The sequence below is a fragment of the Equus quagga genome, chromosome 13, assembly GCF_021613505.1.
Source record: "Equus quagga isolate Etosha38 chromosome 13, UCLA_HA_Equagga_1.0, whole genome shotgun sequence".
NCBI lineage: Eukaryota > Metazoa > Chordata > Mammalia > Perissodactyla > Equidae > Equus > Equus quagga.
Genome location: NC_060279.1, coordinates 34,183,348 through 34,196,612, shown reverse-complemented (window position 1 = coordinate 34,196,612; position 13,265 = coordinate 34,183,348). Strand labels below are relative to the sequence as shown.

Genomic DNA, 13,265 nt, shown 5'->3' with positions numbered 1-13,265 from the left:
CTGCTTTACTTTTTTGTAGAGGAATATAAGGAATAAGCCTTCTGGCCAGGTATACATTTATCTATAATTTACTAAATCAAGATGTTACTTTTCAAACAGAGCATACCCAGTGAGATTTTTGTTTCTCTCTTCCCTAAGAGGAGATCATCATAACAAGATTTTTTTTTTTTTTTTAAAAGATTGGCACCTGGGCTAACAACTGTTGCCAATCTTTTTTTTTTTTCCTGCTTTATCTCCCCCAACCCCCCCTGTACACAGTTGCATATATTAGTCGCATATCCCCCCAGTTGTGGGATGTGGGACGCCGCCTCAATGTGGCCTGACGAGCGGTGCCATGTCCGCGCCCAGGATCCGAACCCTGGGCCACTGCAGAGAAGCGCGCAAACTTAACCACTCGGCCACGGAGCCGGCCCCCATAACAAGATTTTTAAGGATATTTCCCACATAAAGATGAAACCAGCTCTTCGTTTCCTTATCTCCCAAGACAAGATCATCGTGAAGGGAATTTTCAGAATATCCTAATTATTTTTCTATGTTGCCAATTGTTTCTCTATAGAGTTTGTGCTCTGGTAGAACTCAAATTTGAAGGGAAACCAGAAAATGTGGTTGTTTGGGAAAACTTTCTATGAGACAGGAGAAAGCTTTTATTTTTTCTTTTTAGCTACTAATACTTTTACAACACTTTAAATGTCTAACCACCTAACTAATCTCATTCAATCTTCCTAACAACTGTATGAGGGAGCTGTTTTTGTTTTTTAATTCCTATTTTATAAATGAGAAAACTGAGGCACAAGAAATGTACAACTGCCTGAAGGTCACATGAAGAAGGGAGAACTGGAACTCTGAACTAAAGCTGGTACTCTTTCCTTGATGTAGTGCTTTTCACCTGGAAATAACCTAAAGCAGGGCCTTGAGGAGAGTCAAGCCTGATTCTCCTGCAGCCCCTTCTCTCCTTCTAGCAAATGGGCCCCAGACCATTTCTTATTCTCTTGAACTAAAGGTAAGTTCTCATCTAGTAGCCAAGCTGCCTCTCCTTTCTCCAGCCCTGGGGATCCCTGGTACTCAAAAAATCATTTCTCACATTTTTCTGCCACCCCTTCCTGTCTCCACTCCAACTCTCTCCCTGCATTAAGACCCTCTGGCCTCTCCTTGTTTTTCTAGGTTGAGAGCTTTCACCCAACTGGATTCAGTACCTACCTGGCCATGCCTCCCTCCTAAGAGAATACTGAGAGCTGAGAGGACACTCAGAGACTGCAGCAGTGCTAGCAATGGGGAGACACCTACCACGCGGCTTCATACACCCTTCTTTCAAAGACAAAGTCTTTTTTCCAGCTGACTGGGGTTAAGTTTATATGATAAATATATGGAGAAATGTGTGTTTTCTCCTTGATCGTTTCTTTCAGGTGTTGCCCCATCTCTGGTAACTTCCTGTTTCCTGTATCTCCTGAGGAAGCCTGAGCATGTCAGACAAGGAAACAGGCTCAATGTCTTCATGAGGCTACAGCCTCACTGACATTTACTGTCTGGGTTTCCAGGTCTTGGGACAACATGGAAATATGAAGAACTGGTATCTCATCAGAAAACTGACATCGTTCACTATACACATCAGCTGTGGGCTTTGAAATGGAAGCCAAGAGGAAATCTGTCCATTTCTTGATGTATTCCCTTTAAAATGGAACCTACTGAAGACCCCCCAGTGGAAATCCAACAGGGTAGGTCTGGCAGTTAATAGAGATTAGAAGTGCCTGCTCATGACTCAACCACTCTGAGAGTTTATCACTGCAAGACGGGTTGGTGGTTTTGACCATTATACCATTTTACATGGATTTTTTTTCTTACTCATACATTCATTTCACTTATATCCATAGGTCATCATTGGTTAAAGTTATGGATCATAAGGAATATTCAAGCTAAATATATTAATGAGAAGCATAAAAGTGATCACTCAGAAAATTCACCTGAGGATTATCTTTAAAAATAATAATTGTGAGGGGCTGGCCCCGTGGCCGAGTGGTTAAGTTCGCGCGCTCCGCTGCAGGCGGCCCAGTGTTTCGTTGGTTCAAATCCTGGGTGCGGACATGGCACTGCTCATCAAACCATGCTGAGGCAGCGTCCCACATGCCACAACTAGAAGAACCCACAACGAAGAATATACAACTATGTACTGGGGGGGCTTTGGGGAGAAAAAGGAAAAAAATAAAATCTTTAAAAAAAAATAATAACTGTGAAAATTTTAAATTTACAAAAAAGTAGAGAAAAGTTATAAAATTATGTATCAAATACCATGTATACTAAGTATTCACCATGCCATATTTGTCATAATTTTTTCTTATCTCTTTTTTTTAAGGTAATAACATTTGTGGATGCAATCAGAAACTCACTCCCATCCTTTCCTCTTCCTTACTTCCTCCTTCCTCAGAGGTAACCACTCTCTTGAGTGTGTGTGTATTATTCCTTTGTATGTTTATACATTAGTACATGTTCGTATTCATAAATATATAATTTTTAAAAATTTAAATGTGCATCCTATTTTTGAAATTCTTCCATTTTGATTGTCAAAAAGATCCCAATCTAATAAATACTCTGTAGCACATCAAGATGTCTTTAGCACTTAATTAAATCCTTGGGAAGTAAGTACTTGGAAAGTAAGTACAAATATTATTATTTTTTAATTGTTTTCTTTTTAGGCTCTAAATGTCAGAAACACAAATCAAAATCATCAAAAACTTTTGTATATTTCTAATGTAGCAAAAAGTCATTAAATTTCAATATTCATTTAAATGAATATATTTTTGTCCCTGAATGAAATGTGGTATATAAAATGTCATTTTTAATCTCTCCATAAATTATGCTGTTTCATAATTAAAGTTAATTCAATAATGTGGAGCACTCATTAAATGTGGATAAGTCAAATTTGTCTTTTTAGATATATATTATGGATATTATTAAAGACAAAGTTAACTTATGATGTAACCTTTAATTGTAATACTATATTGATCTAAAGTAACATATTATATGGAAAATAGCTTATTTATTTTGTATTGTGGAAAAACATACCGTGAAAAAAATGATTTTAAAATTTCCTCAGGGAAAACTTGACGTTATGTTACAATGAATGTAGTTTTAGAATTAATAGAGAGTTAGATTGATTTAAACCAATCTAAAATTATACAAACAGGACAAAAATCTTAAAGTGCTTACATTCTCACTACTGAATTTCCGACTCATATGATATTATTGTCGAACAACTAGCTAACTTACTGTTAATCATCCAGCTGCAAGCAGAATAATCACTGTGCCCAGATCACCAACCCACAGAATCATGAACTAAATAAACATTTATTGTTTTAAAAACTGAGTTTTGAGATGTTTTGTTGCACAGAATAATTAAGTAGAAATAGACTGCCACGACTAACCACAGAGGCTTCTGTTGTTTACAAGTGAGAGCCTTAACTCAGACAACTTCCTTTAGTTCCTTTCATCAACTTGGAAATACCCAGATTAGTTCATTCGATAAGTAGTTTTAAGGCAAGTGCGATAAGTTAATCACAGTGATAGATGCTGAAGATTAAACTATGGGGCAAAACATGCATGACCTGTATGTTCTTGGACTTTAAAAGTCTTATAACGTGTGATGAATAAAAATGGAGGAACTGAGACAGCAACTTACAAAAAGTTTTATTGGAGTCAGAGAAACAAATACTAGGATAAAATGCTTACAAATAGTCAGGTTTGTAAGTCATTGACTTAGGTCCTAACACAGCTAGCTTGTTGCCAGTATCCAAGCACTATTCCATGCCCACTTGAGATGAGCTCAGTCTACCCAACTTCACAGACACCTTCTTTGGGCTCCTAATTTCCTAGCAGATTCCTGACTCCAGGTGAAGAGCATCATCTTAACACTCAGCATCCAGGAGCTCCTTTATGGACTACTTGGCAACTTCATTGTCAAGACCACAAGAGCTAGATCTCCACTCCGCCAGGAGCCATGGAGTTTCCATCTTGCACTGATTTGAAGTCCATAGCCACCTGAATCAGCAATGTCCTTAGTCTACTGGTAATACCCCATCCCCTGAGCACAGAGGGGAAATGGTCCCTCCAGCAGCTCTGCAAGTATGCTCATCTAACAGAGCTAACGATCAACTGCCACAATTTCCTTACACACATTAGGTAATAAAATGTTCCTTAAGAAGGAGAGAGACTCTTTCCTTGTGAGGACATGAACAGGACAGCTCAGCAGGAAATAGAACAGTTAAAAGAGAAGGGAAAGACCCTACAACTGAAACAATAGACCAAAAAGCAAACAAATTTGTTTCTAAATCATATCCTGGTTCAGTTAATGTTTACTGATGAGGACTTTTAGGCTGCTTAATTTTAAAACGGTTTATGACGAGGATTTTTAGGCTGGTTACTTTTAAAACTGCAGATGAGAAGCAAGCTCCGAGGACTGGAATTTTGCTTGCCCTTTTGAGACATTTGCGTTTGTGAAGGAAGGGGGGATGACCTTGTAGGGACCTGAAATTGGCCACCCCAGGATATGTCTCTTTGGCATCAGGATTGTTTGGGGCTGATTGCTTTCGATAAACTGGGACAGGGAAGGAGGCTCTGAGGAATGGAACTTGCCCTTGTTGGGACACATTTACATTTGTAAGGTAAATCTCTATCTGTAAAAGGTGCCTCCCTCTCTGTACCAGGAAGAAGAGGAGAGATGACCTTGTCCCTAGAAGCTCTTAATGGGGAAGGCAAGAACTTAAATTGGTTGCTGTCTGGCAATCTCATGTAACTGGTTTAGGGTGGTGGCATCTAACCTTTCTAACCTTTACTTAATCCGATTTGATTCTTGTCTAAAAGTCATGGGATCACCCAATGACCAGACCCCACCTGCACTAATACCATTTTAACTTTTTTTTCATGTTCTTTCCTTTGTCTTGTAAAGAGATGAATCATATACCTATGCCTTAAATTTAGCCCTAACCCTCAACTCGGGGCAGCAGCAGGAGCTCTGACTGCCCGTGGGTCCTGTCCCCACACACCAGCTCTGCCTGCCCATGGGTCCTGTCCCCATGCCAGCGGGGGCAGCAGCAGCGGCTCTGCCTGCCCATGGGCTCTGTCCCCATGCCAGCAGGGGCAGCAGAAGTGGCGACAGCAGAAGCTCTGACTGCCCATGGGTCCTGTCCCCATGCTATTCTATACTATTCTCTAAATAAAAGAGCACTACTGCCAGATCTTGAGAGTCTAAGAAATCTTTCTTTCGACTCCTCGGCTCACCGACCCCGCATCATTTACCATTTATAACTTTGCCTTCTGTTGCTGGAACAAAGGCTTTGCCCCTAAAAGCACAATATAAGAGCCAAACAGTGAGCATCTTGACATTGCTATGCCTGCTGCTATCCCTCCCACTACTCCTGAAGACGGAAGAAGAGAGCCATGGAGAAGCTCCTTCTGACTATCCTGCTCCTCACCATTCTCTCAGAGGGTGCAACACAATCAGGTAGTTACTGAGCCTTCTTGGGAAAAAGTTTTCTCCAAATCCCAGGGAAACTGGAGGACAGCACCTTTTGTTGTCATTCTTGCTGCTGTTGTTTTGGGGAAGATGTGAATGAAAGATGGTATGTAAGTTATCTATTGCTCTGTGAAACATAACTTCAAAACTTAGCCACTGAAAACAACAAACATTTGTTATCTCATTCTTTCTGTGAGTCAGAAATCAGGGAGGAGCTTATCTAGATGATGCTGATTCAAGTTCTCTCACAAGGTTAAGTCAATCAACCAGGTCTGTTATCTCATCTGAAGGCTTGACAAGGGGAGGAACTGCTTCCAAACTCCCACACATGACTACTGTCAGGATTCTTTACAGACTGTTGAATTGAGGGCCCCAGTTCCTCAATGACTATTGGCCAGAGGCTTCCCTTAGTTCCTTTCCACATGGGCCTTTCTATAGAGCAGCCCACAACATGGCAGCTAGCTTCTCCAATAGTAAGTGATCCAAGGTAGAGACAGAAAGTGCCAGCACAAAAGTCATAGTCTTTTCATATCTAATCTTAGAAATCACATGCCTCAGTTCTGCTGTATTCTATTCATTAGCAATGAGTTAGCCTACAATCAAGGAGAAAAGAATTATTTTTGGACATATTTTTAAAACCACCACAGATGCTGATGAGTAAGGATATGCCTGGCCTAAGGAAGCTCCAGGGCTAGAGAAAGAAGAGCTGGCTTTGCTTACTACATGGGAACACCGTTATTTCCCACCTGAGAGACTAAGAAGGGATGTGCAGCTTTTATTAGAAGAGGTCATTGCAAAGGTTGGGGTGTTCACTCTCTGATCTTTCTCAATCCTTTAGTCTGGGTCACATGAGAGGAAGTATGAAATCTTCAACGAATCTTGGACTTTAACTCAGAGAACCAGTTTCTCCCAAACTGATTGAATTACCTTTGTGAAGCTGCTGAACTCTGATCTTCAGTTTCTTCATCTATAAAATGGGGACAAAAGTGGCATCAATCTTGCAAACACTTGTGATGAAGATTGAGTGAGATCAATTAAAGGCAAAATGTAATTTGTGATGCATAAATGTTACAAAAAGTTAGTTTTTACTAGGAGTAAAAAAGCTTTCATGTTCTGCCACACTTTGTTTTTTTCCTTTCTACTACTTCCGCTAACCGCAACCTCATCTTCTCAAGTTTGAGACACACACTTCTCCATCATATCACTATCAGCAATAAGCTATTCAAAACACCACTCTCTGGCTAACCATGCTATTTTGCTCGAGGTTTGTATACCAACAAAGTCACAAATCACACACATGGAGATAATTTGATCACAAGGTATAAATTCTTGGTTTACTTTCCCATCCTCCTAATTCCTGTTGTACTGAATGAAGTTCTGTCATTCTCTCTTTCTCTCTCTCTCTCTTTCTCTCTTTCAATATTTAAGTCTGTAATACCTTCCTAGCTCCTTCTCCCTATCTCTGTGCCTATTCTTTGTCCAGGATGATCATTTCCTAGAGAAACCTTGTATATAAGGAAGAAGGAACTCATGCTGTTTCTCCATTTCCTTCTATAAAGCAAAACTAACTCAATTCAGGACTTCATAGTGCTTCTAGGCTGTGTCTCCCTTGATTCAGTTAGTCATTATTCTCTAATTTATTTCCAGACCATACTATTTGTTAAATTTGCTTTCCTAAGCAAGAAAAAAAAAAAGTTGATTTTATAACGATTAAGTCCTCCTCTCTCATGGGTCTTTAGAGGAAATAAGTCAATGATAAGTAATTCCATGATCCTGATGTTGCAGCCATGGGGAAACAAGCAGCGGGAAATGGATCCTAAGCAGGCACATAAAAGATGCAAAAAGGGAGTGGAGAGGAAGGTGAGGACATATAAAGTGCCATATAGTTTGCATACTACTCTATCCCTTAGACTTGGCATTATGAGTGTTGGTCTAGCATAGCCAAACCATGGTTTAAGGAGAGCCATTATAATTATACCTAACCCCAGCCACAAGTGTCCCATGGGAGACATATCAGAATATGATCAGTGGTGGGAGAATATGAGGTGCTACATACTTTGTCCATTTCACTCAATGAGTCAGCTGTGTTTCATTTTCTATGACTGGTGTTTGCTGTTCTATATGGATGAAATCTGCAAAGAAGATGGGAGTGGGGGCTGATATAGAATATCTTTAATTTCTCTTTCTAACATGACAGCTGTACCAAAACCTGCTTTGAACACTAGCATTTTGTTTATACGGTCACTGAGATAACACACTTACAGGCAGCTTGTAAACTCCAGAGTGCTATATACTTTATCAGGAGGCAGCCTATAGTCCATAGTGAGAGGGAATTAAACAAGAGAATCAACAGCATTTTTGTCACATTGTCTTTTCTCCACAGACTTGAGAGGGAAGGTGTTTATTTTTCCTGAAGAATCAGCCACAGCCTATGTATCCCTGATCCCCAGGGTGAAGAAGCCACTGAAGAGCTTCTCACTGTGCCTGAAAGCCTTCACAGACCTCATCCGCCCCTACAGCCTCTTCTCCTACAGCACCAAGGTCAAGGACAATGAGCTGCTTCTCTTTGTCAACAAAATAGGACAGTACACACTGTACATTGGGAATACTGGGGTCACTTTCAAGGCCCCCCCATCTCCTTATGCCCCAATCCATGTCTGTGCCAGCTGGGAGTCTGCCTCTGGGATTGCTGAACTCTGGGTGGATGGGAAGCCCATGGGAAGGAAGGGTGTGAGAAAGGGGTACTCTGTGGGGGCAGAGGCAAAGATCATCCTAGGACAAGAGCAGGATTCCTTTGGGGGAGATATGGGATGTGTCCTTGTGGGATCATGTGCTTTCCCTGAAGGAGATGTGTGCCTCATGTTACAGCGGCAACCTCCTGAATTGGCAGTCCCTGATTTATGGAAGTAATGGCTATGTGGTGACGAAGCCCAAGATATGGCCTTAAGCCTCACTCTCTTCAGATACGATTTGTATTTAGTGATAAGCACTCACTCATTCTCTCTGAAATTAAATGCATTGATTCAAATTTTTCTTGCTCTGTTAAGATGGTATAAGCTACATTTTTAAAAAAGACAAAGGATAGGTAGGCCTTTAATATACATTCTTTATTGTTGCAAACATTACTTTGGGTGAATTGCACGGTAATTTTCTGCAGCATCAAACTATAGGAACTCAGGGGAACACTATGCTTTTAGTATGGGTGTCGATTTTATAGTCCCGTACAGCTGTGGGAGGTCCTATGGGGGTTCTGTGTGCAAAAATTAAGCAATTTATAAAAATGACATAACTGCTGGGAGAGGCTCTCAGCAATGGGCTACTATAGTGAGCAGGACCCCCAAAGAGAGAATCTCAAATGGGGCTGTCTCAGAAGGAGGGTTGTGAGTGTTTCCCTTAAATGTAGCCCAGATGGATTCAGAGGTGTTCTCAGCGAACCCAAATAAAGGAAAAGATAAACTGCCCTCTTGACACTCACTCTTGGGTTGTCTCTTGGAAGTAGCTGCTCCCAGGAGGGAAGGCTTTAGTTCTTTCAGGTAATGCTCCATAAATACGAAGATTTATCGTCTTGGCCCTTCTACCCTTAGGGATTCCCAAATCCTTTGTTTGACATGCACTTTCAATGCGTCTTCAGTGGGGACATTTGGACTGTCCTTAAGCATGAAAAGGATGGCGCATGTGAGATACAGATGATGATGACGATTATTCTTCTTATTAATATTATTATTATTTTTTAGCATCAGCCCTCTATGGACAGGAGGACATTTGGCAAATTTTGCCCCTTTTTAGTCCAGGCCAAATAATCCCGAAGTCTTAAACCTTTCTCACAAATCAATGCAATTTTCCCATTTAGAAGGCGGTGACAACGGGAATTGGAAGACTCCCAGAGTCTTGTTTAGACAAGTGTTTAAACTTAGAGTTTAAACTAGGCACCCAACTGTTCACAGAAAATGAGTTCATAATGTAGAAATGAAGAGGGTAAAGGAAAGACATGGATATCAGCTCAGGCTCCACAGAGAGAAGAATAAAAATCATGGGCTAATTTCCAGATCTGAGGCAGCTAAAGTTAGTTGTGAGATGAGATTAATAAATTTTAATTTCAAAAAAGATCTTCAGATGTCCCTACATATGTGAATACAAGCTAGTATATGCATTACCCCATAGACAGCACATATAACTGCAGTGAAACACAGTTGCTGGATGTGACAAGTTACTTACTAACATGTGAATATACGAGACTCACCAAGGAAACAGCTGTAATGTAAGCTTCAACAAAATTGAAAAAAATTTCATGGGTCTCCAAGGCAAGTGAGGATGTTTAAAGCTGACAATACTTCTTCTGGAATGTCAGGATCTGTTACACCTGTCACTGCCCAAAGGAGAAAGTGATGATAAGTGGGAAAGGTGGTTTCGACTGTATTTCTGACACATCCTGTACACCAACCGTGCTCTCTTTGAAGTTTTAGAGCTCAATGTCTACCTGACATTTAGGTTGATCTTTCAACCCAACACTTCAAATAGGCATTTGCAGCCCACTTTTCTGCCATCAACACACTGATAACAATCAACTACCCTCTTGCTTACTATTTCCTACCAGTTTTTCACCTTGTGAGCAGCATCTAATCATTCCCCTGGTGGTAACCTACGAGATTAGTAGAAGGTATCGGAGAATGATGGTAAAAACAAAATTCAAGTCAGGGAAACTCTTGATTCATTAATGCAGGCTTACCACCAAATTCTGCAACTCTTTCTGGGTAGGGGATAAAGGATAAGATCAAATTTTTTTTAGATTACAAAAATATCCAGAGCATGATAGGGTATATGTCAAACTACCAAAGATTCTAGGCAAGAGGTTTTTTGCCAATAGCACGGTGAAGGGCATCCTTGACCTCCTTGTTCCTCAAAGTGTACACCACAGGATTAAGGAGAGGAGTGAAAACAGTGTAGGTCACCGAAATCAGCTGGTCCTGATCTCTCATGTTCTCTGACTTGGGCTTGAGGTAGGCAATGGAGGCACAGCCATAGTGGACAATGACTACAGTAAGGTGGGAGGCACAAGTTGCAAAAGCCTTCTTCCGGCCTTCAGCAGAAGCAATCTTGAGGATGGTGGAGATGATAAGGATGTAGGAGATGAAGACCAAACCCATGGGCACCACAATAACAAGTGAGCTGATGATAAAATTCATTATGTCATGCAGAGTGGTGTCAGCACAGGACAGTTTCATAACTGGGCGGATGTCACAGAAATAATGGGCCACCTCTCTGTCACAAAAAGGCAGCCTGAACACAGAGGAAATCTGAATTATGGCCACAAGTAGCCCAATGCTGCAGGCTCCCCATACCAGCTGGGTACATACTCTTCTGTTCATGATGACCGTGTACCTCAAGGGATTGCAGATGGCTACATAGCGGTCATATCCCATTGCTGTGAGCAGAAAGCAATTGTTGATGGCCAAAGTGATAAAAAGGAACATCTGGGTGGCACAGCCAGCCAAAGAGATGGGTTGGCTCAGACCTATAAGGCTGGAGAGCATCCGTGGTACAATGACCAATGTGTACACGGTCTCTGAAGTGGAAAGCATACTAAGAAAGAAGTACATGGGTGTGTGAAGGTGACGATCAATGCCAATAATTGTCACAATGATGACATTGCTAGCCAGGGTTAAAAGGTAAAGGGTAAGAAATACCACAAAGAGTGTGAGCTTGTGTTCATGAAAGCTGAAGAAACCCTGGAAAATAAACTCAGTCACCACTGTGTGGTTCTCTCTCTTCATTGATAAATTCTAGGTCTAAAAGATGAAGACTTAGGCCAACCAGTCAGAATAACTCAGTGTCCAATGCTTTAAGCAGGAGAACTCAAGGAAAAGGAGATAATAAGGATCTGCTCCTGGATGGATGCCAGGTTGATGGGGACTACTGATCACCTATAGGTAAAAGATAGAAAAACACAATCAGGAAACAATTTCTTGTATGGAGAATTATGCATAAAGGTACAAAGGAACAAGCAGGTGTGGGATAAGATAGAAGGAAAGACACTGGGGCAAGTTTGGAAAAGATTTCCCAGGTGAGTTAGAACATAGGTGTTAGGCGGAAACTGAAGTTAAAGAAATAGAAAATGCATAGTTAAGTTTGAAAAGAATTTTCTCATAGATTACAGTTTCATAGTTTTATTTACCTAAAATAAATTTGCCAACCTCTTCCACTTTGTTTAAGCCACAATTTTGATCATCTTCTTAAAAATCTTCCCTTCTAAATTGCCAGGCAAGTCAATGCTCTCTGCTCCAACAAGATGTCAGTGTTTGCTTTCTCCCTGTTCCATTTATCTGCATTGTTCATAAACCCTTTTCACAAATCATTCAATAGCTTCAAGCCTGACTGCTCCCCTCCATTGTTTTTTCAACAAGCCATATTCCTCTTTCTTCAATACTTAACTCCAGTCTCCTCTTGCTCGGAAAATCTTCTCCTCAGGACTAGATACAATCTAGCAATCCAAGCTCTCCATAGTGTACTTCAATTGCTAACGGTTTCTCTGTAACTAGTTCTCATGGACGTATGTATTTCTGCGTGTTTTCTAGCTTGTGTTTAGATGTGAATTTTTACAAGCAGTCTGACTCACTACCAGACTCTGAATTCTTTTTCAAATTTCTTCAGAATTATAAACCGGATATCTTCCACTTTCTGTGGAATCTGTGTCATTGAGAAAAGCAACACTGTACATCATTTTCTGTTTCCTTAGATTCTGGATCTTTAGCCAAAAATATCTTTTGTACCCTAAAAAAGTGAAAAAATGTTCTTCTACAGAAATCATTTTCTGCTTAGACCTGACAATCAATCCTGGGCAAGGGGTTAATCGTATACATTTCATTATTCAAGTCTTTCCAATTGGAAGCAAGCTGTAAAAACTCATGTGCTTGGTAGCCTTAAGTCCTTTAAATATAACTGAATCACAGGACCTTAGAGTTAGGGGGTAACTTTAAAAGCACAACATTCCTCACAAATAGTCCCCCAAATTCTGCTTCAGTGCTTCCAATCATTGTGAATTCATTATCTTACAAGTTAGCATCCCCTCTTTTGTTTGAAGATACTAAGTTTACTTAAAAAAATAAAACTAATCTTTTTATATTATAAAAATGCTTAAGGGAAAAATAGCCATCCATCCAGAATAGTATAAATGGAAAAGTTAGTTTTCTCATTCTTTATTTTGCATTCTCTGGTCCAGAGGTAAACATGATTCATGGTTTTTTTTTTAATTTGTTTATTTCTGTCTAGAAATTTTCTATGTACAATTATGCATACTTCCATATCACTTCAATTTTACACAAATAGAATTAGACTGCACATACCAGTTTACAGCTAGCTTGTTTCCTTTAGTGCCATATCTTAAATACTTTCCATAACAGCACTCTAGATCTAGCTCACTCTTTTCGTTTCCAGTGGTTCATTCTATACCATTATATATATCCACACAGATACACTATCATCAATTCTATTTTTGAATGGCCTTAATTCTTAGAAAAATTTACTTCTGTTGACTCAATATCTGCCTCCCTGTAACTTGCCATCTTCCATGTTATACCATCTTCTATTTCCTTTTCAACCTGATAGTACTTAAAATAGTTGAAGATCATTATCACATCTCTGCTAAATTTCATGTCCTTGAATCCATTACCACAGCAATATAAGCATAAAGAAATATAATATTAATGGACATGAGAATCAATACAAGCAAACAAATACTGAAGACCATAGAGGGAAAATAATAAGA

The 13,265-nt window shown here is 40.0% G+C and overlaps 2 protein-coding genes across 2 annotated transcripts; one reads left to right on the top strand and one right to left on the bottom strand.

Annotated features, from left to right (window-relative positions):
• The first annotated feature begins 5,427 nt into the window (after positions 1-5,427).
• Positions 5,428-8,450, top strand: LOC124250162 (mucosal pentraxin-like). Its single transcript, XM_046682003.1, is given in 3 exon segments — positions 5,428-5,491; positions 7,887-8,304; positions 8,306-8,450. Coding segments are annotated over 3 exon segments (627 nt in total).
• A 1,891-nt stretch (positions 8,451-10,341) lies between these two features.
• LOC124251551 (olfactory receptor 10J1-like) lies at positions 10,342-11,274 on the bottom strand. The gene has a single exon (XM_046684425.1). The coding sequence runs from the start codon at positions 11,272-11,274 to the stop codon at positions 10,342-10,344; it is 933 nt and encodes a 310-aa protein (XP_046540381.1).
• Positions 11,275-13,265: the final 1,991 nt, after the last annotated feature.

Coding starts and splice junctions, on each gene's coding strand:
- LOC124251551 (XM_046684425.1), bottom strand. CDS start 11,274: ATGAAGAGAGAGAACCACACAGTGGTGACTGAGTTTATTTTCCAGGGT.